General features: G+C 41.1%; 1 protein-coding gene across 1 annotated transcript in view; it reads left to right on the top strand.

Annotated features, from left to right (window-relative positions):
* The first annotated feature begins 1,397 nt into the window (after positions 1–1,397).
* The window catches only part of NUP205 (nucleoporin 205), a 77,994-nt gene continuing 55,516 nt past the window's right edge, over positions 1,398–23,875 (top strand). Inside the window, exons 1-10 of the mRNA XM_050933881.1 lie at positions 1,398–1,738; positions 5,328–5,470; positions 6,758–6,929; positions 8,036–8,180; positions 9,364–9,523; positions 12,444–12,672; positions 14,955–15,119; positions 16,714–16,889; positions 21,108–21,224; positions 23,737–23,874. Coding sequence (XP_050789838.1) covers positions 1,711–1,738; positions 5,328–5,470; positions 6,758–6,929; positions 8,036–8,180; positions 9,364–9,523; positions 12,444–12,672; positions 14,955–15,119; positions 16,714–16,889; positions 21,108–21,224; positions 23,737–23,874 — 1,473 coding nt within the window. The 5' untranslated portion in view covers positions 1,398–1,710. The remainder of the gene's footprint in view (positions 1,739–5,327; positions 5,471–6,757; positions 6,930–8,035; positions 8,181–9,363; positions 9,524–12,443; positions 12,673–14,954; positions 15,120–16,713; positions 16,890–21,107; positions 21,225–23,736; position 23,875) is intronic.

The following is a 23,875-nucleotide window of genomic DNA, read 5'->3' as shown; positions in this document are numbered from 1 at the left end:
ACTGCAGAAATTGAATATACTCAGTTTTTGAAAACCTGAAATGTATTTATTGGTTTATGGCTTTTAGTTGAAAAATGGGGAAATTTTTTGTCTATAGAAATGAATGTAATCATATACTTTGCTTAGGGCACCCACTTCAGGCATATTTTCCCACAGTGATGGCTCTAAGGAGAGACACCTAATGGAAGGCACTTTCTTCATCAGGACCTGAAAAAGGAAGGGAGGAAAAAATTGAGAGGGATAAAACTTATATATGTTATTTTCATTATGTAAGATGGGTGTTATGAAACATAGTATCTGATTAGAGAGACAAGGTGGGTGAGGTAATATCTTTTTCTGGACCAACTTCAGACCTGGAGAAGAGCCTTATGTAGGCTTGAAAGCTTGTCTCTCTCACCAACCGAAGTTGGTCCAAAAATAGAGATTACCTCATCCACCTTGTATCCCTAATATCCTGGGACTGACACGACTACAACAACACTGTATGCATAGAGTCTGATTGGCTCATAAGGTTCCAGCAGTGGCCCTGATACTGTGAACACTTATACATATGCCTCCTTTTATTACTGTGAGTAGTCCCACTGAAAATGTTTTAATAAAAGTAGAAAACACATTAATACAAAGAAACCATTAATATGAAATATATAATTAATAAGGAAACAAGCACACTAAGGCTAGGGTGACCAGATAGCAAGTGTGAAAAATCAGGACATAGGTGGGGAGTAATAGGAGCCTATGTAAGAAAAAGACCCACAGATCGGGACTGTCTCTATAAAATCGGGACATCTGGTCACCCTAACACTTCCAAATAACTTCTCCTATTAATACTATAACTGCTGTTGAACTCACTTCACAGACCATAATATAAACTAAGTTGCACACTGTTGATACTTGTTTTTATTACAGTTGTGTCATTTTTGTAAATGTACCTCCACTGGCTTCTAGTAGCAAAATCAGGAGTCGAGGGACATGAGGTCTGTTTCCTTTTCAGCCCTTGATCTAGTATGTAACATTGCAATTCAGCTTATTAATATACATTCTAGTAAAAAAAAACTTTTCTGAGACAACTATAAAGGGTCCAATAGAGGAGGAAAGGTTGATCATTGTGACTAAAATAAATTATTAATATAAGCTCTGGAAATTCTAGTTTTTTTTTTAAGCAAACAGTTTATTTATTTATTAAACAGGACAGTAAGATAACACTTTTTCCTCATTCAAGGGTGGGTGAGTAGAGTTTATCTCTAGTGTGGTTCTTGTGCATATGAATTTTTTTGCACGCATGATAGTAAGCTAATAATGTGGTTTTGTATTGAGCAGAATAAAAGTCCTGAACACATCCATCCATCCTGTTTCACCCTGGGTAAAGAGTGTGGGGCAGATGGGCTACGTGGGAATTTTAGTTCAGTCGCTTGCATAACTTCATACGATCCAGAAATGAACTACAATTCCCAGCATGCATCGCGCTCTGCCCATGAAGACCCCCGGCTTTCCAAAGGCAGCCCTGCCTGTTTCAAAGCGATTCACTACATGGGGTGGGCCGTATAGTTTACAAACATATTAGGGACCTTCCCACTGGGGTTTTATGGGGAGCAGCGAAATCTGTAGCCGGGGAGGAGAGTGATATTTCTAGGCAGGCAGCACCTCCGGCGCCCCCAGCTCTTTCTGGGCCTCTCTGCGGCAGCGGCGCCTGCCTGTCCGTTGATTTCCAAGATGGCGGCGCTGTTGGCGGTAAATTCAGGTAAAATGAGAATGAGGGCGAGGCCGCTATCGAGGGCGGCGCGGCAGCAGCAGCAGCAGCTCGTGCTCCCCATGCCTCTGTCGGCAGGCGAGGGCGCCCCGTCGGCCCCTGTCCCAGCGCGCGGGGCCAGCAGTTGAGGAGGCGCCGTCTCCGGCCCCTGTGCCCGCGTCCTGGGCTCGACGGGCGTATTGGGCGGGGCAGGAAGAGTCGGGGCCTCCGTTTCTCGGAGTCTGGGTCCGGCGGTGGCTGCCGGGTGCCGTGTTCCTAGCTGGTAAAGCGCGTGCGCCAGCGGCCCCCCGGGGAAGTCAAAGGAATAAATGGGGCTTGTTCTTTGCCTTCTGGTTTCTGAGCCCGTAGGGGCTCTTGCCCCCCTCCCCCGTGGTTCTCAGCAGCCGCCAAGGCTAGAAACGCATCCCCAGCATGGAAATGAAAACTTTGAGTCTCAGTGACAGGAGTCCAGGAGCTGGAGCTTTAAGAAAAACAAAATGTGCCCCTAGTCAGCAAATCCCATGACAACAGTTAGGCTGCTGGTGAGCTGAGCCCACAGATTATGGTGCTGACCAATGCTGTCTCATTTCCTTGTAGTCCCCCGTCTGCTGACTCCATCTCTCATTTCTTGTCTCACTCTCGGCCTGTAAATTGTTCTGTGCAGGGACTCTTTGTTCTTTTGCGCAGTGACTGGTGCAGTTGGGTTCTGGTCCAAGACTAGGGCTCATAGCCACTACAGCAATATAAATAATGAAATTGTGAGAGTTGGCAGCCTAGGTAACATGAGGAAGATAAGGCTTTGGGAGGCAGAACTCCCTGCTCTGTGGTGCCATTTGGTGTGTTTATGGCTGCCTAATGGGTGCAAGGCGTTTCCCTTCAGCCCTTAGATTTCCAACATCTAGACCCTAACCTTTTATAAACAGCCCTACTCATAAATTGGAAATAGTGGAACCAGATTTAGCCCCATCCTATGAACACTTGAAGCCAATGGCAATACTCCCCTGCTTAAAATGAAGCATGTACGTGTGTTAAGGATTGAGGCCATAGCATGTGGCTTATTCTTCATGAGAGAGAATCTTTGCTGTGGCTTGAAATAAACTAATAAAACTCCTATGAGATTATGAGAGAGAGTGATGGGGCTGCAGCTGGGGCCAAATGAACTTTTAGTAATTGAGTGCTGCATGCACATGAACATGCACATACATTATCCAGCTTAGTGGGAGGACATGCTGTAATTCCCACAAGGGTACTATTGTTGGACCCTGCTCAGAGAATCCAGGTTTAGCTAATAAATGGTGGAAATGTGTCTCCAGTCTCTTTCATCTTCTAGATGCTATAGAGTGGAAAGCACTTCACTCTCCAAAGTTTTTTTGTTCCCTTCCCCTTTTTTGTCTTCCCCAGTTTCACAAATTTTGGTGTCTTCCTCTGGCTGTCACTGAGCGAAATAGACATGATTGCTGCTCCATTTGCTGCTGTTTCCAAGGCTGTTAAGAAACAATGAAACAGATCAGAATTGTCAGTTTCGCTCTGCTACTATTTTCACTGGTTGGCTAGGGGGAATTGCTAGTTGGACTTAAACTAAATTGATATAAGCCTTGTGTAAACTGACTTATGTACATGTATATAGAGGTTGCATTGGTTTAACTAAAGCTATGTCTTCACTGCAAAGAAGTATGACTATCTTAGTGTAAACTCATGGTGGAGAAAAGGCAAGGGTAGTTCATTCCTTGAGTAGTCAGTCAAGGTAACCCCCAGGTTGCCAATATAAAGTTGACCTCTACAAGTAACACTGAGTTTAAAAACTATCAGTGCCTTGTCTCCACTATGAGTTTACCCCTGAGATGTTGCACTTTTTTGCAGTGAAAACAAAGCCTAACCCAGTTTTAGTTTAAGTATTTCAAGTTGTGTGTGTAGACAAGGCCTTAGACTGAAAGCTTTTTGGGGCAGAGACTATCTTTATGTTATATGTGTTGTGCAGTACCTAGCATAGTGGGACCTTGATCCTTGATTTGGTGGCCTCTAGGCATACTGCGATACAAATAATAATACAGTACTCTTGGTGGTGATTTGGTTTGAGAAGAATATGAAAGTTGTTTAAGTAATATCAGATATATCCAGCAAACAAAACTTTGGAATTTCTACGTTAGATTGGTGGCTGGTTATTTGGAGAGGTTTTTTGTAAACAATCAGAATACTAGATTATACTCTGTAGGCAGGAATTATTTACCAAATATCATGCCTTCATACTGTTGCCAGTTTTACTATCTAGATTGAAGATTGATTCTGCATGGTATCAGTGTTTGAATATTAAGGTGGTTGTTGATAGATAATGTAGGATGCTGTTTTTGTGTATGTGCTGATGAAAGAAAGTAAGTAAACTTTTAGTGTAAGCTTCCTAAATTCCTCCCTGTGCAAAGAAACTTTAATCCAGAATGATATCCTTTCTAATGTGGAGAGATTGCTCATCCTCAGAGCTAAATTCACATATAGCATTTCCAAGCAAAACTTGTGCCAGTGGCGACAAGTGAAGGAGGAGAGTTGGATTATAGAGTAGGGTCTGAGACTTGGCCTAAATAACAATTGGTGATGCTGGGTAGCTTCCAAAAGTAACCCTTGTGAAAAGCATCTCAGTGTACTAATTTAATGCTGGTTCATTAATCTTTTTGTATTGTAAAACAAATTCATACTTCTATAACTGACTTTTTTATTGTTGTAGAGGACGAACATGTATTATCTAGTCCTAAGAATCTAGTATAAAATATTAATAGCCAGAATTTACACTTCGGTAAGATGTTTATCAATGCAATGCTTTATTTAGTATTCTTTGTTTTTGTTTACTATATTTCTCACTGTCCTGTCATTATGTGGTATGGCAGCAACAAACGTCGGGGAAAAAAACTTATTAATATAGTACGATCTGGTAAATAAAAATCATCTTTTAAACTGTACTTCTGTTAAAAACAGAAAAGGATGATTACATTTTAAAGGTGTTTGTTTATATATATATATATATATATATATATATATATATATAAACTTAGTAGCTTAACAAAATGTTTTACATAGACAGATGTAATGATAAATCAAGTATGACAGAGCATTGTTGTTCAAGTATGGTTTCTGATATTATTGATTTTGTTCCATTTTGATCTGTTGTATCAACAGCTGAAATCAGGAAGCTTGCCTTGCCTCTGATTCTGGTACACTCTTCAACCCTTACTTATCCCAGTAGTCCTACTGAAGTTGATAGGATGCAGGATGAGGCCTATATTTGTAACAAATATGTCTGTGTAAAGAAAATATGGTTCCAGAATTTATCAGCTGTCACCTTTATCTCTTCTCCACTCCCTGCCCCCTCCCTACCCAATCCAAGGAGATTTCCACCTCCCAAAATAAGAAAAGCATTGTCTTTATTCAGTGGCATATTCTCATTTTGGATGTAAAAGATTTGTATGCATAACTTCCTGTGTTTTCACGTTGAGACTATGCAGTAAATGTAAATAAGTCTGTTTCTAGAATGTACTGTGTGGAGAAATTATCTTTCCTCTACTCTTCGCACTTTCTATATGATTTGTTTTTTTTTTCAAATTTTTCTTTTTAGCTGCCAGTTTGTGGGGTCCATACAAGGACATCTGGCAAACAGTGGTAAATGCTATCTGGAAAAGGCAACCTGAAGCCATCCATCTCCTGGACCAGGTTTTAAAGAAACACAAGCCTGACTTTATCTCACTGTACAGAAATCCGGTAATTAACTAACTTCTTCTCTTTTGTAATGGTTTGGGGAGAGACCAGTGTGCTTTGTTTGTCTTGACTTTTTTTTTTCTTTTTTAAAATTAACCCCTACCTTATAGAGTTATAATCTTGTGTTTTATGTTTATCAAATGCCTCGCAAAATGAGGTCGCAATTCTGGTTGGAACCCTTAGGTGCTATAAGAATAAAAATTACTTGAAAGAGTATTATTTATCTGGCTTCTTTTGCAAGTGAACACTTAAATAATTTGATGTTGATCATAATTTTGCTTCATCGGTTTTCAAACAGACTGTATGGAGAGGAATAATTTATTTATCCATCATGATACCTTCTGCTCAGTCAATCAAGTGCTGATGGGTTTTTCTACTTGATCCAGGCTTCTGAGATGAAGCACATAATTATTTCTGCTTGTGTTTTTTCCATGCTTATGATGCAGTTATTGAAGCATGCCAGCAGGCAAAGCAGGTAAGCATCTGAAAATAAAAAGCATACAGGATGCTCTTTCTGAAGATTGTGGGATGTGGTGGAAAAACCCATTTAGCACTTTACTGATGGAGGAGTAGATATCTGTTTAGAAATAACATTACAGTAAGGAAAAAATACCTTTCCTGCAACATTTATAGTAGAAGTTTTCATTTTTATTTGTAAAGTTGATAGGTTGAAGACTTCAGGCACATATAGGATCTCGTTTCTCTACATTTTAGCATCAGAGGGGTAGCCGTGTTAGTCTGGATCTGTAAAAGCAGCAAAGAGTCCTGCGGCACCTTATAGACTAACAGACATTAGTCTATAAGGTGCCGCAGGACTCTTTGCTGCTTTTACATTTTAGCAGGTGATCGACATCCAAAAAAGGAATAATGTCTTATTTGTAAAACAGTTTATTCTTTAACAGTTTCTCATCAACATGACTTTCATCAAGGTTAGATCAGTTTCTGATGGGAAAATTCCTGTTGGGAATATATCAAAAGCTATTTTGAGACCTTAAATTCTTCTAAGTAAAGTAAGCTCCAGCACTGATGATATAAGGTCATTTTTGGTATAGCCTCACAAGAGGCCCTGTTCTTCATTACAATATGAAATAACTTTGAGGACAACTTTACTATCTACATGTAAAAAATGTTAGGCTTTCATCACAAGCATTGCCTACATGTCAGAGTGGTAGTTGTAAATAAGAATTAATGTGACAAGCTTTGCTTGCTCTCTGATCAGCTTTGACAGAAATGAATAATTGTTCAGCATCTTGCCATTTTGGGAACTTCTGTTACTTATTTCTTTTATAGCCAAAGAATGTGCAACAGCACGAGAAGATTCAGAAGGCAAGTACTGAAGGGGTTGCCATCCAGGGTCAGCAGGGTACCAGACTTTTGCCAGAACAGCTCATCAAAGAAGCGTTTATCCTGAGTGACCTCTTTGATATTGGAGAGCTGGCAGCTGTTGAGCTCCTTCTAGCTGGTAAGGAGGCACTGAACTGCGGGGACAATAGTTTAATTGAACACTAAATGTGTCCTGAGAGTTTGGGGAAATTCAGTTCTTATAGGCTTCTTATTGGACCTACTCGTTTACTTAGAGCTAAGCACATGTTTAAATGCTCTGTTGGATTAGGGCTTTAGTATTCAACTCTATAAATTGTTCATAAAGATCTAAAATTATTCCTGGCGCTGTAATGCAGTAGAAAAATATTATTTTGATTCCATTAAATTATTTTAGTCAGTCATTGTAAAAGGGGGAATAATCTGTAGGGAGCTAACAATCAATATTGTTAGTTACTTTGAACAAGTAATTTATCTCTGGATTCAAGAAATTGATTTTTTTTTTATAACTGATTTATTAATTTCTCGATAAAACAATGTAGTAGTGATTCATTTTGTGAAGTGTGTATTAATTGTACTATGTGCCATGACACAGAAACTGATGCTCAGGATATGAATAATATGATTGCAAGTAATCCACATTATCTGGCAGGCAGAAAAGTGGTGATGTTTTTGAATTGTCTGTAACTTGAAGTCTTAAAATCATGATTTGAGGATGTCACTAATTCAGCCAGAGGTTATGGGTCTATTACATGAGAGCGTAGGTGAGGTTCTGTGGCCTGCAATGTGCAGGAAGGCAGACTAGATGATCATGATAGTCCCTTCTGACTTTAAAGTCTATCTTTTAAGAAAGATATTCAATTAGGAATCATTATTAGCTACTTTGTCACATCTTATACCAAGTTTTGGAATATTTTTATTAAATGTGGGTATGACCGTGTTGGTCACCTGTGAAAGGTCACTATGAAGTCCTGAAGCAAGTTAAACAAAATTGGAAATTAAGATTTTCTGTCTGAATGAGCCCTGAAATACTGACTTTTAAGTACAATTAAATTATTGGCCTTTGCTTATGCAGTGTATGAGGCTAAGATAAACATTTGTTTGTAAATATAATTTGGACTCAGAGCTTTGTTATAGGCTTGTTGTACTTCTCTTTTTTAAAAAATAAGATGATCAAATACTAAGATGTGATTTGATTATGTATGTTGAGGCGTTTATTTTGGTGGTTCTGTATTTTTCATTCTGTAGGGGAGCACCAGCAACCTCATTTTCCTGGACTTACAAGGGGCTTAGTGGCAGTTCTTTTATATTGGGATGGAAAAAGATGCATTGCCAATTCACTGCGAGCCCTCATCCAGTCACGGCGGGGCAAGACATGGACATTGGAACTCAGGTCTGTCTTTTAGTTATATCTGGGATTTGGATATGAGGCATGCTAAAGAGCTCTCTGTGTTGGCCACTGATGGATTCTAGGCGGGTTAGCTTTTGGGGATGTAAGAATTTTCCGATTCATTCACTATAACTTGATGGTGTTGCTTTCTCTTCTTTTCAGCAAGTATTCTTCCATATTGTAAATACATTTTATTGGTTACCTCAGAGTCCCCTTTTCTTCTGCTCCTGCATATCCCTTCACCTTCTGGCTCTGTGTTGTGGCAGGTGCTGCTCCTTGTAGAGCCAGTTAATGCTGCTCCAAGCACTGACAAGTGATAGTGACTCAAGCATGATGTGAAGTGCTTGTGTCCACTACAGAGACTGAGTTCTCGGCCTTTGCAAGACTCGTAGCTCTTACAATCTGGGAAGCTGAGAAGTTTTAACTTATTTTTATTTAAATGCAAATTTTACTGTAGAAATTTATATGCATGTGAGGTGCTCTTGGTGAAATACAAAACAAACACAGTATACAGTAGACACATACCATGGCTGGTTGACTCCATGTAAATAGATTATACTAATACAGTTTGTATTCAGTTGGAATATAGTGTAATCACACATACCCTAGTGTAATAGGGATGACCAATTTATGGATCTCTCACCGAAGTGGTGGGGTTATGGAAATTTGCCCAGTTGCAAGGATTGTTGAGGAAGAGAAGTCTGTAGAATGTGACTGTGGGCATTGTTACTTACAGTGAAGGTAATGGAGGAATTAGAAAGGTGCACGGCCCTGGGAAGCTGCAAGTGGGGCGCACAGCCCTGGCTGCAGCCCCCACCAAGCCTGGTATACTGGGAGGCTATGGCTCACGGCCCCGGTTGCAGCCCCTGGCGGAAGCTGGGGGGCTGAGGCACATGTCTGCGGTTGCAGCCCCCACCAAGCCCAGGATGAAGTGGGGCAAGGGCGCATGTCCCCAGCGGAAGCCCCAGGGCTGGGGCTGCAGGGTCCTGGTTCCTGCCAGCCCCAGTTGCAGGACAGGGGCGCACAGTCTCGCCTCTGCCTCCTGAAGCGTAGAAGTCACGGAATCCATGACTGCTGTGACCTCTGTTGACTAAATCGTAGCCTTATTCATCACATTTCTTCTACTGTGATCAGGAATAGCATTATTTGTTGTTTCAGTTGTTAATATGTTATCTCTTCATTATAGCACAGAGTTGGTGTCCATGACAACGCGCTTTACAGATGAGCTGATGGAGCAGGGTTTGACTCAGAAGATCCTAACTCTGGTATCTCATATAGATGTGAACAATGAGTTTGAGAAACTACAGAGGGAGCGAGGTCTAGGCAGTGAGAAACATCGCAAAGAGGTAAGAGAATCACTTTGCCAAATTACTGCAAAGATTAAAATGTGGTTATAATCCCCTGGAGAATATTTTGTTTTAAATTTGTGCGTCTTCTCTTTAATAAAATCTCATTGGCCGTTTATTTCTTTTTAAGTGATACTCGGTTTTAGGTCACTTTCTCCTCATCTGCTACTTCTTCCACTAACTGATTGAGGGCAGGGTCCAGGACATTCTGTAGATCAGACAGTGAACAGAAATGGATCAACCAGACGGTTCCAGTTTTTAGGGTGGGACACTACATCAAATAAAAGAGAGGATTCAGTTTGAGGAAGCAAGAACTTGTGCCCATAGTTGTGTTTGGGTGGTGAGGAAAGACCCAATGGAGGCTGTATGCTGCAGCTTTCAGGAGTAAAAAATAAAATTCTGGTTTTTGATAGTAGTTTCAGACAGGGACTGCTCAGGTAAATGAAAAGCTCTCTCTCAGCCTGCTGATCTGCTATTGATACTCTTGTCATCTCCTTCCCTTGCTTGTGATTCTGACTTCCCTCCTTCCTTCAGATCTGCTGGTGAGTTGTAGTGGCATCTTTCCCTCCGTCTCCAAAATTACCTATGAGATTATTTTTATTTTCCTCTTCTCTACTTCTGCATCCTTTGTCACTGGATGAAATATTATTATTAACTTCTCTTCCGCAGTTCAGGGGGTGAGTTTCTGCATGCTTGTTCTGCTTGAATTCCCCAACTCTTTACCAGAGCAGCCCCTCTCTGCCTTCAGCAAAGAAGTAGAAGCAAGGACAACAGAAGAGAAAATTTAAATATAAAGATATCGCGTAAAATCTAAAACACAAAGTAATTTTGATTTTACTTTAAGCACTACAAATAAAAAAAAAAAGGAGGGGGATTAAAAATGGAGAACTAAAATTCAAAAGTAAACAGGACAAAATAGGGTCCAGTCACTTAAGCATATTTTGTATATCCAGCTGTGTTAAATTTAATATGGCAACACATACCTCTGTTAAATAGTAAATACCAAAAAGTACTTGAAAATAGAGTGCTAATTTCTGCACCCTTTAAAGTGATTGTGCTTGTAGCCACTGTCTGCAATAGGAAGTAGATCAGACCCAAACTTTAACATTACAAGTTTTTTTTTTTCTGTGCTTACAGCTCATAGTGACAGTCCTTCTGAAAAGTATAATAATATATGGTCTTGGCAGTTTGGGGGCCTAAAGCAAGGAGCTAGTCTCTCAACTACATTGATGTTACTCCAGGAATCATGTAAAGAACAATGATGTTTACATTACATTTTTGTGTATGAATGTTAAACCAACATTAAAGTGATTAGGAAATTTATTTCAGACCTTTGTTTCCTTCCATATGCAATTTTACAGATGGTACTCCAGAATATTCTGCATATTAATTAAAACTGATACTGTACTCAAGTATAATATGCATACACGCACAAATCCATTGGAATATTAAAAGATTATCTAATCAGTTTTTCACTCTATTAATAAAAAATGCACAATAAAATGGGATGTTGGCAGATGGTTAGTTTTTATATTTTATCAGAAATGGTGAGCATTTGTCAAATGCAGTTTAGAAACTCATAAAATACAGCCAAATGACATCTGATTTTTACTGAGTCACCCAAAGGCACCAAATCAGTGATGTAGGGGGAATATTCCAAGTTTGAAAACTCTTTCCCCTTTAGCTGATATACAAAAGCTGTTCAAATACAGGTCTTTGGGGGAGTGGAGAAGGGGAAAGGAAGAGAATCTATTAACAGATAAAATCTTATTTATGAGTTTAGCGTTAGGATAAATTAAAGTATTGGCTTTGTGAGAGGGGTCTTTTTAGTTTGAGATTTTACCAAGGCTTTGAATACTAATATAGATTTAGAACATGCTTAGAAAATGCTGTATGCATTAGAAAGAAAAAATGAGTTTACACACTTTATTCCATACATTAATGGAGACTGAAAAAGTACACAGATTCAGACTCTCAGGGTTGTCTATATCTAGGGCCCTATTCATGGGCCAATTCTTGGTTGTGAAAAATGTGTAATGGACGTGGAATCTGATCTTCCCTGTGAAATCTGGTGCCCAGCCAGGGGCTCCTACCCTCTACAGGGTTCTAGCTGCTAGTCCAGGCCAGGGATTTGAACGGACCACACTTCCTGTTCCTCTGCAAGGGCTGCTTCTGGGTGAGTCAGACCCATCTCAGGGATCAACCCCAGCTGAAGGAAGCTCCTCGGTGCCAGCTGTCACCACCTTGCGCGGGGTGGGGGTGGTGCCAGCTGTTAACTCCCTACATAGGTGGGAGACTGCTGGGAAAACCGGACATACGGCAAAGCCCCCTCTCAGCCCCATACCCTACGACTCTCACGTTTGCACAGCTGCTGCTGGGTGGTGATAGCTTTAGAGCTGGGTGCCTGGCCAGCAACCTTCCTCTCTGGCCTCCCAGCTCTGAAGACAGTGCCTCTGCCAGTAGCAGGGCAGAAGTAAGGGTGGTAATCCCATGACCCCCCCTACAATAGTCTTGCGACTCTCCCAACCTGTCTGCCTTTTGAGTCAGGACCCCTATGGTTACAACACTGCAGTTTCAGATGTAAAGATCTGAAAACATGAATTTAACTAATATTAAATCCTCCTGGCCATGAAATTGACCAAAATGAACCATGAATTTGTTAAGGCCCTATCTATACGCATGTGTAAATCCTATTCATGTTAATGGCGATGGCATATATATATATAGCAAGCCAAGAATAAATCTGAATTGATTCAATCATGTTTTAAAGAACAGCAGTTTCACAAGTTCATTTGGGATTCCAATAAGCTTGTATAATTGGTCCTGGTCATATTGACTGACTGAGCAAGACAAGCTTGAACAATTTGAAGATAATTGTATGAAAATAACTGTAAATTTGATTGATTTTTTTTTAAACTAGGTTTCTGATCTTATCAAAGAATGCCGACAGTCATTGGCTGAGAGCCTGTTCGTCTGGACCTGCCAGTCTCCACTGAGCAAGGATGATACTTTAATCCTTATTAGTTATCTGGAGAAAGTGACAGTTGAAGCTGATGGCTTATTGGACTCTGTGAACTTGGCCCTCCTCATGGCTGTACTTTACTGCTTTGATGTCAGCTTTCTAGAACAGAGCACAGAGGATCGGGAAGGTAATTGGGAGAGTTTTCTTAAGTTGTGGAGATAGGTATTTTATTATTCCACAAAATGTATTAGCTTTAATTGTTACTATCACTAACATTTTAATAATTATTTACTACAGTAAGGCATCATACTTGAGTGGGGTATACATTTTAAGTAGAAAAATTCTGATACAGTGAAAATACTGCAGTGGAGTAAAGATTGACTTGAAACCTACTTATAGTGCTGTACTTGATACTAGATGGAAAAAAACTCGGTTCAGTTATGTAGGTAATAGAGGAAGGGCCTGGTCTGAGTATGGGGCTGGAGTTTTAATCCTGGATATTCTTGAGTTGTAATCCTGAATTTTACTGATTTCCTTTGTGGCTTTGGGTAAATGAATTAAGTTATTTATGGCTCAATTTCCTCATGTAAAATGGGGCTGAGAATACCCTGACGGGGATGTGGATTTTTAATTCATTCATGTTGAAAGAGTTTTGAAGATGAACAACTATACTGTTCTACGATTCATTAAGCTGTTTACACACACACACACGCAGTTAAAACTGACTCAACTTTTCTGACTTGTTCATGTAAACTCTCACCTCTAAGAGTGCAGTAAAGTAACTTCATGGAATTTCTCTCCTTTTTTAAATAAGGGAGGAGCATGTGAGTAAGTAATTGCACATTAGTGTATTTATTTCAATGTACAATGGGGCAGTCTTTTTTTTTAAGCTAGGGAAGGTGCGAGATTCTGTTTCCCTTTTATATTGATGGAGTCTGACATTTATAACTTTAAGAGTTTGTTGCAAGGCCTATTGATTTATGTGGGCTTCTGTTTGAGGAAGCAGATTGACAGAGTCAAATTTTGTTTTTTGGAAGGGAGTCATTTAGGTTGACTTTGGTGGTAGTAGTGGTCTTTTTCATAGCTTTGTACGTGCATCCTGAGAATTATGGCTGCTTTTTTTATTACATAGAGAAAGAAATAGTATAAAATGTATGTTGAGTCATAAAACTTTTAAATTAATGCATATTGTATAGTAACTCCTCACTTAATGTCGTCCTGGTTAACATTGTTTCGTTGTTACATTGCTGATCAATTAGAGAACACGCTCGTTTAAAGTTGTGCAATGCTCCCTTATAACATTGTTTGGCAGCTGCCCGCTTTGTCCAATGCTTGCAAGAAGAGCAGCCCGTTGCAGCTTAGCTGGTGAGGGCTTGTAATCAGCGTGGACAGACAGCCCCCCTATCAGCCCCCTGCTCCCCTAAGTTCCCTGTGCAGCAGCTGCCCAGCAGGCTATCAATTGCTGGGCAGTTCAGTTGTGCCTCCCCCTGCTGCCGTGTGCTGCTCCTTCCCTCTGCTTTGGAGCTGCCCCTGGGAGCCTCCTGCTTGCTGTGTGGGTGGTGGGGGGGGTGGGGAGGGGAGAAGGAGAGGGGTGCTAATGTCAGGGAGTCCCCATTCCTTCGTCCCCATCTCCTTTACACCATCTCAGCAGAGCAGAGGAGGACATGACAGGGCTCAGGACAGAGGGAGCTTGCTGGCAGCAGCTGCTGTCTCAACTTGCTGACTACTTAAAAGGGCAGTGTACTTAGAGTGGGGTCAGCGTACTTAAAGGGGCAATGTGTGTCTCTCTCTTTCTCTCTCTCACACACGGTGTGTATGTCTGTCTGTCTCTCTCTGCCATGCTGTCCCCTTTCCCTCCATTCATGCTGCCTTGTAGAGTGTGAGACTACGTTAACAACAATGTGTTATCCCTTGAGGACTCATCCGAGTGCTAGTTCATCATTTAGCAGTAAGGCATTCCCTGGGAAGTATCCCACCCTCTTCCACCCTCTGACTTCACCATCTCAACCAAGCTTCACAATCATCATTGCTGTGAATAGTATTAAATTGTTTAAAACTTATACTCTGTGTGTGTGTACATATGTGTTTATGTATATCTGTATATATAAGATATAGTCTTTTGTCTGATGAAAAAAATTTCCCTGGAACCTAAACCTCCTCCCTACCCCTCCATTTACATTAATTCTTATGGGGAAATTGGATTCGCTTAACATCGTTTTGCTTAAAGTAGCATTTTTCAGGACATGACTACAATCTTAAATGAGGAGTTACTGTATACTGTTTGGGCTTCAGACTATTTGAAAGAATCAACTGATCAGTTTAAAGAGATACGAAAAGTGACAATTATTGTAATAGCTAATTGGAGAAGGAAGCTACATTTGTTCTCCAAGGGTAAACGTTTCAGGAATCGTTCATATTTGTTTTAATGGAAACTTTTTTATATAATGATGAGTCATTTTGTTTTTCCAGATTTGATGCACCAGTTGCCTCTGTTAACAGAGAGACAGTACATAGCAACAATCCACACTCGCCTTCAGGATTCTCAACCATGGAAACTACCGGGGCTGCAAGCTACTGTTAGATTAGCATGGGCACTAGCATTGCGAGGAATATCCCAACTGTCTGATGTGACAGGTAAATGAATCCAAAATGGAACTGCTGTAACTAAGTCTTCAGGGCCCCTTAATACTACAAATCAGAGCAGCTGCTACTTTTTAGGGGAACAGTAGCTGCCCTCTCACAGAACTGTGCCACTGATAACTTGTATTTGAGAGTTTGAGAATTATATTAGTCTGAAAAGTACACAGGTTTAGAAATACTTACTGTTTCATGATATAAACTCCATAATATCCCTTCATTTCAATAACAAATTAATATTGTGCTGAAAAAATGTATAACATTTCATTTAATACCAGTTGGTGCCCTATGCTGGTAACTCCACCAATAAAAAAACAAAAATAGATTCCAATTTGTGTAAAAGCCTTTGATTTAAAGGCAGCTCCATTGTAGCTGGATATTGTAACACACATTGTCTGCTGAAAGGATATTTGAGGACCATGGATAGTTTTCTTCCAAAAGATGTGGACTTCTGAAGTGCTGTAGTGGATCAGAATCAGGGCATGGCTACACTTGCAGATGTAGAGCGCTTTGAGTTAAAACAGCCTTTGGAGAGCGCAGTAGGGAAAGTGCTGCAGTCTATTCACACTGACAGCTTCAGGCGCACTGGTGTGGCCACATTTGGGCACTTGCAGTGTCATTGGGAGCGGTGCATTATGGGCAGCTATCCCAGCATGCAAGTGACTGCAACATGCTTCTCAAATGGGGGTGGGGTGGAGTGGGGTGGAATGTGACGGAGTGTGTTGTGTGTATGTGTGGGGGGGGAAGAGAGTGAGTTTTTGGGGGACTAAGAGCATGTCAGCATGCTGTCTTGTAAGTTCAGACCGCAGCAGACCCCCCTCCTCCCCCACCCCTCTCTCCCACACAGCATTCCGCACTAATGGTTGTTTTGTCTCGGAGCAGATAAGCATGCCAGCTGTCAGAAATGGAGCTTTCAAAGGGCATATCCGCATTCCTGTAGTGATTCAAAAACAATGACAAGAGTGGCCACTTGACTTAAGGGGATTATGGGACGTTTCTGGAGGTGGATCAGAGCACATAATGCTCACACTGATGCGTGGGTGTTTCAGCCAACGCGCACCAAGCGTTAATCTTCTCACTGAGGTGGAGTACCACGAGTGCTCTAGCCGTGGAGTCAGCGTGCTCTATGTGCCTTGCCAGTGTGGACGGGTAATGAGCTAGGGCGCCTGCGGCTGCTTTAATGTGCTCTAACTCGCAAGTATAGCCAAGCCCTCAGATCAGTTTCAGAATATCCTTTCTGTGAAGTTAAATGATAATTAAACTTCACAGTACTAACGGTCTTTAAAGGATAGTTTTTGATTGTTATAAATAATAGGGGCTTACAGCCCTGCATAACTGGACTTGGTCACATTTATTCAGAGAACTAAGTGGATTATGCACTTCTTTCCTCTTCGGTCAGAGTTCAAGTACTGGATGTCCCACTGTATTGGCATAACCTTTACAGTCCACTGTTCTTTTGAACATCCAAAAGATACAGGTGATATACATTTATGTTGATTTGCAAGTAAGCCAGGAACTTTGAAACATGCGTACTTTGGTAAGTGAGATAATTGCATTCTTTCTTCCTTTCCCCTTTCTTCATTCTTTCTAGCTCTTGCAGAATTCACTGAAGCAGATGAGGCAATGGCAGAACTAGCAATTGCTGATGATGTTTTCCTGTTCCTTACTGAATCTGTGGTGGGGTCTGAAAACTTCTACCAGGAAGAATTTTACATCCGCAAAATTCATAACCTTGTCACAGACTTTCTTGCACTCATGCCAATGAAAGTAAGTTGTTATGCATGTGGACTGGCGGTTCGTGAGCATTTTGGATGTATAATCCATATTTAATGTACAGGACTAGATAAGGCATCTATCATCATGGTCTTGAAGTGCTAGGATTCAGAAAACTGCCAATTAGTTATGTATTTGATTAATGGAATTAATACAGTTTTCTGTTTAGTTTCCAAATAACGATGCTCTAAAAATCAAAGTTTACATAAGTATAGTGAAATTTTAAAAGCAAACTGTTCATGTGGTAGTACTTACAATTTTTAGTAAATGCCAGTTTTTTCTATAGACGTAGTACCACAAGCTGAAGTAATTTGTGAATGGGAAAAGATCAGTAATCCCACCATACTGTGTCAGTGTTTTTTAATTTTTTGCCAGGAATAGACTTTTGCGTACGTGTCTGAGAGGGGTGCTATCCTTCCTTGCAGCAGAATACTGTTCCTATGGAAATAACAATTTAATTTACCAGGAATTCAAACTTTTGTGCTGCAAAAATGAAAAGGATGTGTTTTTAGCAGTGTGAGCGATTTCATTTGTGCAAGAACTTGTATCCATGCATTGAAAGCAAGAGCTCTGAGACAGTGTAGTGACTTTTTTTAATAATTGGTGAAAGCTTTATTTTGTGTCTTTTGCGTCGAGCAGTTGTGTGTGCATTTGAGTTGCCAAATAATGACTGAGCAGTCATAATTTTAATTCTTTTTTTATGGGTATCTCTTTGTTCATTTTAGGCTGGCATGAGAACGTCTGGGGAAAAAAATAATTCCTTCCGCTTTAAGAATCTTTTTGAGTGCACATATAAACATATTGTAAACGGTTTAATTTAAATTCTCTTTTGTTTATTATGTTAATTGCTGAACTGATTTAAAAGCTTTTCTGACTTCATAGCAAGTACAACACTGACAATGTCAATACAAGTATCCTGTGTACACAGCCTCACCAGTGTGCCTCAATCCACTTCTGTAGGGACCACATACAAACACTTAGAGGGGAGTAACATGCTGTAACAGGCTTTGGCCTTTCTGCTAAGGCTGAGATACAGACGTATCCCTTAGGAAATAGGCTCATTTCATGTAATCCATTGACTAGTCACAGTATGGTGATGTCTTTCCATTAGCTACAGCCCTGGATTGGATTAAAGTGATGACCTAGAGGTATGAAGGGATTCTATTTAGAAACAGAGTATTGCCATATAGAATCAGAACAGTGGTCTGTCCATCTTTTCTGGTATCCTGTTTCTGTCGGTGGCCAGTAATAGTTGCTTCAGAGGTAAAATCCTTGTAGCAGACAGTGAGAGAGTTCCTGCTTATAAAAGAATCCTTTCCAATCCCTGTTAGTTAATGGTCAGATTGTGGAATTTATATCCTTATTACATTATAGAACTTTGAATGTTCTTATTATCCACATAAATGCTTCATCTTATTTTTTAATCCTACTAAACTCTTTTTTCCTCGATGATACATTTTGGTAGAGAGTTCTGCAGGTTAATTGTGTTTTGGGCCAGTGCACTGATAACTGTGGTTGTCACTTGTGTGGTATTTTGTCAAAGGCTTTTTGTAATTCAAAAAAATTATGTCATCTGTTTCTTTTATCCAATGATTTGTTGACACATTCAGAGAATTCTAGTAGATTAGAGAGGCACAATTTTCTTTTTTCTTTCCCCCATCATATTGCATTCATCTAGCCATTTTAACACTTTAATTATAGCAAACAATTTTCTTGCTATTGAAGCAATGCTAACTGGCATGTAATTCTCTAGGTCACCCCAGAACTCTTCAAAAAGATAAAGAAGACATTTGCTACCATTCAGTATAGTAGCTGATTCCTTGAGGAATTTTTCTTCTGAATTCTGTTCATACAAGGCACTATCCTAGAATGCTACCTCTGTTTTCTCTCTCCACATACACAAACTTATTAGTATAATTAACTTAAATTTTTGATTTTGGTACAGAAGTTCATTTAATCTGTCTAGTTTTCCAAATTGAAAATATTAGAGAATGTAGTTTTGGGGCCCAATCCAAATCACACTGAAGTAAATGGAAATACTTCCATTGACTTGGATCAGGCTCTCACTGCAGATGCAAAGAGCCTTGAGAGAAAGGAAGTGGTTAAATATTTCTTTCTTGATTATTGGCTCCACAAATTATTGGTGGTTCTTCAAGTATTTGTCCACATGGATCCTGCTCTTGGAGTACATGCTCTCCATGCACACATGATGGAATTCTTTTTCCCGGCAGTGTCTGTTGGAATCGCGCCTGAACCTTGTGCCCCTTCACCGGAGGGCATAATGGGCTGGGCAGGTCAAAGCATCCCTCAGTTCCTTCACCAATACAGAATCCTGGAGCAGTGGCTTTCAATCTTTGCAGACTACTGTACCCCTTTCAGAAGTCTTATTTGTCTTATGTACCCCCAAGTTTCACCTCACTTAAACTACTTCCTTGCAAAATCAGACATAAAAATAAAAAAGTATCACAGCGCACTGTTACTGAGAAATTGCTTACTGTCTCTTTTTTACCATATAATCTTAAAATAAATCAACTGGAATATAAATACACCTCTACCCTGAAATAACGCGGTCCTCGGGAGACAAAAAATCTCACCGTGTTGTAGGTAAGACCATATTATATCAAACTTGCTCTCCCTCGATCCTTGTTCCCTGACTGCCCCCTGCAGAGATCCCCATCCCTAATCACCCCCAGGACCCCACCCAGCCCCCCTGTTCCCTGTCCCCTGACTTCTCCAACCCCTATTCCCCCTCCCCCCTTGACAGGCACTCACTGGCAGAGGCAGGAAGCGGAGCAGCCCAGCTCCAGCCCATTCCACTCTGCCACCTCCCAGCCGCGGTGCTCTGCTTCCTGCCCACGGTGAGTGCGGGGAGGTTGGGGAAAGGATGTCCCCCTTGCACTCACCTGCAGTGGGAAGCAGAGTGACGCGACCCCAGCCTGCTCCATTTTCCTTGCCCCAGTCCCAGCCCCACCTGTGTCACTGCAGGGCAGCTGGGGAAAGGTCCTGCACTCACCTGCGGCGGGAACTGGAGTGCCACGGCTGGGAACTGGCGGAGTGGAGCTGGCAGGGGCTGGGCTGCTCCGCTTCCTGCCGCCAGTGAGTGCTGGGAGGTTGGGGAAAGGACGCCCCCGTACTCACCTGTGGCCCAGCCCTCTCTCCTCTGCCACCTCCCAGCTGCGGTGCTCTGCTTCCCACCGCAGATGAGTGCGGGGAGGTTGGGAAAAGGACGCTCCCCCCCCCCCCCCCCCCCCCGTACTCACCTGCAGCGGGAAGCAGAGTGCTGCTGCTGGGAGCTGGCAGAGTGGAACGGGCTGGGGCTGGGCTGCTCCACTTCTGCTGCTGCTGGTGAATGTTGGGGGGATCCCTTCCCCCAAGCCCTCTCCTCCGAGCAACACGGCTGGGGCCGGGGTGAGGGAAGCGGAGCGGGCTGCTCCCGGCCCCATGCTAATCCCCTGGGCCACTCTGGGACTGCGGGGCCCCCAAAAGTGCCCTCCCACAGCTCCTGTCACCCAGACCCGGGGAGGGCCCTGACCACCCCCGAGACCCTCTGCCTCTTATCGAACCCCTCGGCCCCGGCCTGGCCTGGCACCTTTAACACGCTGCTCAGAGCAGCGTGTCAGAGCTTTACCGCCTTGTATGTTAACCCATGTTATATCGGGTTGCGTTATTTCGGGGTAGTGGTATATTTCAGTGTATAGTATATAGAGTAGTATAAACAAGTCATAATATGAAATTTTAGTTTGTACTGACTTTGCTCTTGCTTTTATGTAGCCGGTTGTAAAACTAGGCAAATATTTAGATGAGTTGATATATCCCCTGGAAGGCCTCTGCGTACCCCTGGTTGAGAACCACTGTCCTAGAGGAGAAAGACTCCATAGTAGCAGGGAAGAAGGGATCCATGTGGACATAATCACGATGTTATCATATTATTGGTTATCAGTCATTTGATTTATATCTTGAACCACTGAGAATTTCTTCCCACTATTGGATGATATGGTAACAATTTAAACAAAAAATTAAAATAAAACCCTGCAATTTGATGATGAATTTCAATCTATTACAATAGCATTTTTGTTTGTTAAGGACATGCTAAGGAATGTTAAAATCTGTTTTATAAAAATAGATAAGACTAGGTTGCTCTTTGTAATCTTTAAGATAATTTTTTTTGTTGGCTAAAAATAGACATTTTTCTCTACTGCATAAATTGTGTAGGTGAAACAGCTGAGAAACCGTGCAGATGAAGACGCTCGTATGATCCACATGAGTATGCAGATGGGTAATGAGCCACCTATTTCCCTTCGGCGGGATCTGGAACATCTTATGCTTTTAGTAAGCCCTGCTTTTAATTATGTTTGTAAAAAGGGATTGTTTAGAGGTTTTCCTATTGAAAACTTCTGATAACTTTGCCATATAAAAAGAGGGCCTGTGGGCTTTCTGGGATGATCAGTTCACACAACACTTCCCCCGCCCACCCCATCGCGTGGCTCCGATGAGGCTCTGATCAGGGATGAGCCTTTCAAACTAAACCCAACCAGCCCAGTGCGGCTAGGTTTTCCCCCTGCCTCCCACCTGTCGCTCTGATCAGGCTCTCACTCACCAGAAGTAACTTTTCCAGGGTCATGGTCAGGGAGCCTGCCTTGGGAGTGGGGAGAGGCTATTGGCTCCAGCGTTAAGAATAATTCCTGGCTACGGGGGGAAACGGATTCCACACTTGCCGCCTCTGCACTGTCCTCCTCCTCCAGTGACTCTTCCTCCTTGCTCCGTGCAACTCCCTCCTTGCAGGTGTCCACAGACAGTGATGGGGTAGTGGTGGTGTCACCCCCCATAATTGCATGCAGCTCACAGTAGAAGCAGAATGTATGGGGCTGTGACCCAGAGCGCCCATTCGCTTCCCTGGCTTTTTGGTACACTTGCCTGAGCTCCTTGATTTTTGTACGACACTGCTCTGTGTCCCTGGAGTAGCCTCTTTCCGTCATGGCTTTCCTATATATTTGTGTTCCTTTTTTTGGAACGTAGTTCTGCCATAACAGACTCATCTCCCCAACATGCGTTGAGATCCAGTACCTCCTGTTCAGACCATGCTGGAGCTCGTCTGCGAATCCAGGACTGCGTGATCTCCTATGATGGTGGACTGTTCTGATGGTCACCTGTGCTGATGGTAACAAAACAGGAAATGAAATTCAAAAGTTCCTGGGGCTTTTCCTGCCCGTCTGGCTAGTGCATCAGAGTTGAGAGTGTTGTCCAGAGTGGTTACATGGGAGTATTCTGGGATAGCTCCCGGAGGCCAATAACATCAAATTGTGTCCACAATACATTTAACCCGGGATTGCGATCTTGATTTAAGCGCTATTCCACTTGCCGAGTTGGAGTACAGAAATTGGGATTAAAGAGCCCTTTAAATTAAAAAAAACAGTTTGGTCTTGTGGATGGAATTTTTTTTTTTAATTAACTCCGCTAATTCAAAAATAACAGACTAGTGTAGACCAGGCCTCAGTTTATTTTGTTCAACATATAAATATTGCACCATTTGTTGCAATTAAAGTACTGTGGTGCAACAGTTTAAATACCTGAGTATCTTGACATATGACTGTACATACATTTTGCAGTATTTTAAATGTACCCCCCTCCCCTCATTTAACACAACTTTAAAATTGAAATTCCAAGTTTACAAATCTCAGAACTATGGTTCCCATCTAACAATATTTCAGCCACTTTGTGCTTATGTAGTGTTTTGTGTTTCTGCATCATCCTATCAAAATTCTATCTACTCACCTTGGGTGAATAAAATATCATTAATTTTTACATGATCGTTAGTCATTATGGTAAAAGGTGTGGGTGTAGATTTTTGCATCTGATCTTGTAATTTTTCATGACAATTTTTCAAGGTTGCTTTATACATAGTGTTGAGATATTAAATGCAAAAAGACCAAGTTACAGCTGATGTGGGAATTATAACTAAATTTCCTGTGTTTCATTAGCATAAAACTTCAGCCATAATGTTGCCTCTGTAGAAGGGTCTTTTTCCATTCTATTTCTTTGTTTGAAAGAAATAAAGTTGGTCTTGTGTGTTTATTTCAGTTTGTGATTGTTAAAGTTAGATAACATATTCAAATACTGTATGTGGGTAGTGTACATTTTTTCCATCATTAAGAAATAAATGTTATAATAAAAAGAATTTGGTGAAGTATACAAAATTCATCCTTAAATACAGTGCACAAGGCAAGTTTTGAAATTTTAAAGTCTAGCCATTTTAAAGCTAGAGACACATTAAAAATATTTTTATCCACAAAAACAATTAGACAATTTTATAAACCACTAAAAAAGTGGCTTAGAATAAAAAAGCCTTCTTAACCAGAACTTGTTATGGCTCTTGTACAAAGCTATAACACACCTATAAAATGAAGAACTTGAAGCAGAAATAATTCTGAAGGAAATTTGAGCAGTCAAAGAACAGTTAAAAGCTTTTCATCCCAACATTGGTTCATTGATTTTAAACTAACTGCAACACAAATACCCAAATTCTCATTTAAAGGAAATACGAGTGTGTTGATGTCCAGGGTTTTATAGGCAACAGAGGGAGAATACCATTGAAATTTACAAATAAAAATAATTTAAAAAATCTGGAAATTTCAGGGTTTCTTAGCTATGGATTGTTGTCACATTACTGCATAGAAGCTGCCATTTTCAGGAAGGGAATATTTAAAAAATTGTGTATTAACAATGAGATTATTTTTCTTCCTGTATTTCCAGGTTGTGCTGAAGTAGTGTTCATTGTTACTTGGCCTTTTTATTTGTGTTGACATTTTTTCGCTCTAGAAACTTATTTTCTGTCCCCCTACAGATTGCGGAGTTGTACAGGAAGGATCCCTTTAATCTGGAACTTGCTCTTGAGTATTGGTGTCCTTCAGAACCTCTCCAAAGCTCCACCATTATGGGATCTTATCTTGGAGTAGCCCATCAGAGACCTCCTCAACGCCAGG

Source organism: Gopherus flavomarginatus, chromosome 1, assembly GCF_025201925.1.
Source record: "Gopherus flavomarginatus isolate rGopFla2 chromosome 1, rGopFla2.mat.asm, whole genome shotgun sequence".
Lineage (NCBI taxonomy): Eukaryota > Metazoa > Chordata > Testudines > Testudinidae > Gopherus > Gopherus flavomarginatus.
This window is presented reverse-complemented; position numbering and strand designations above follow the sequence as displayed.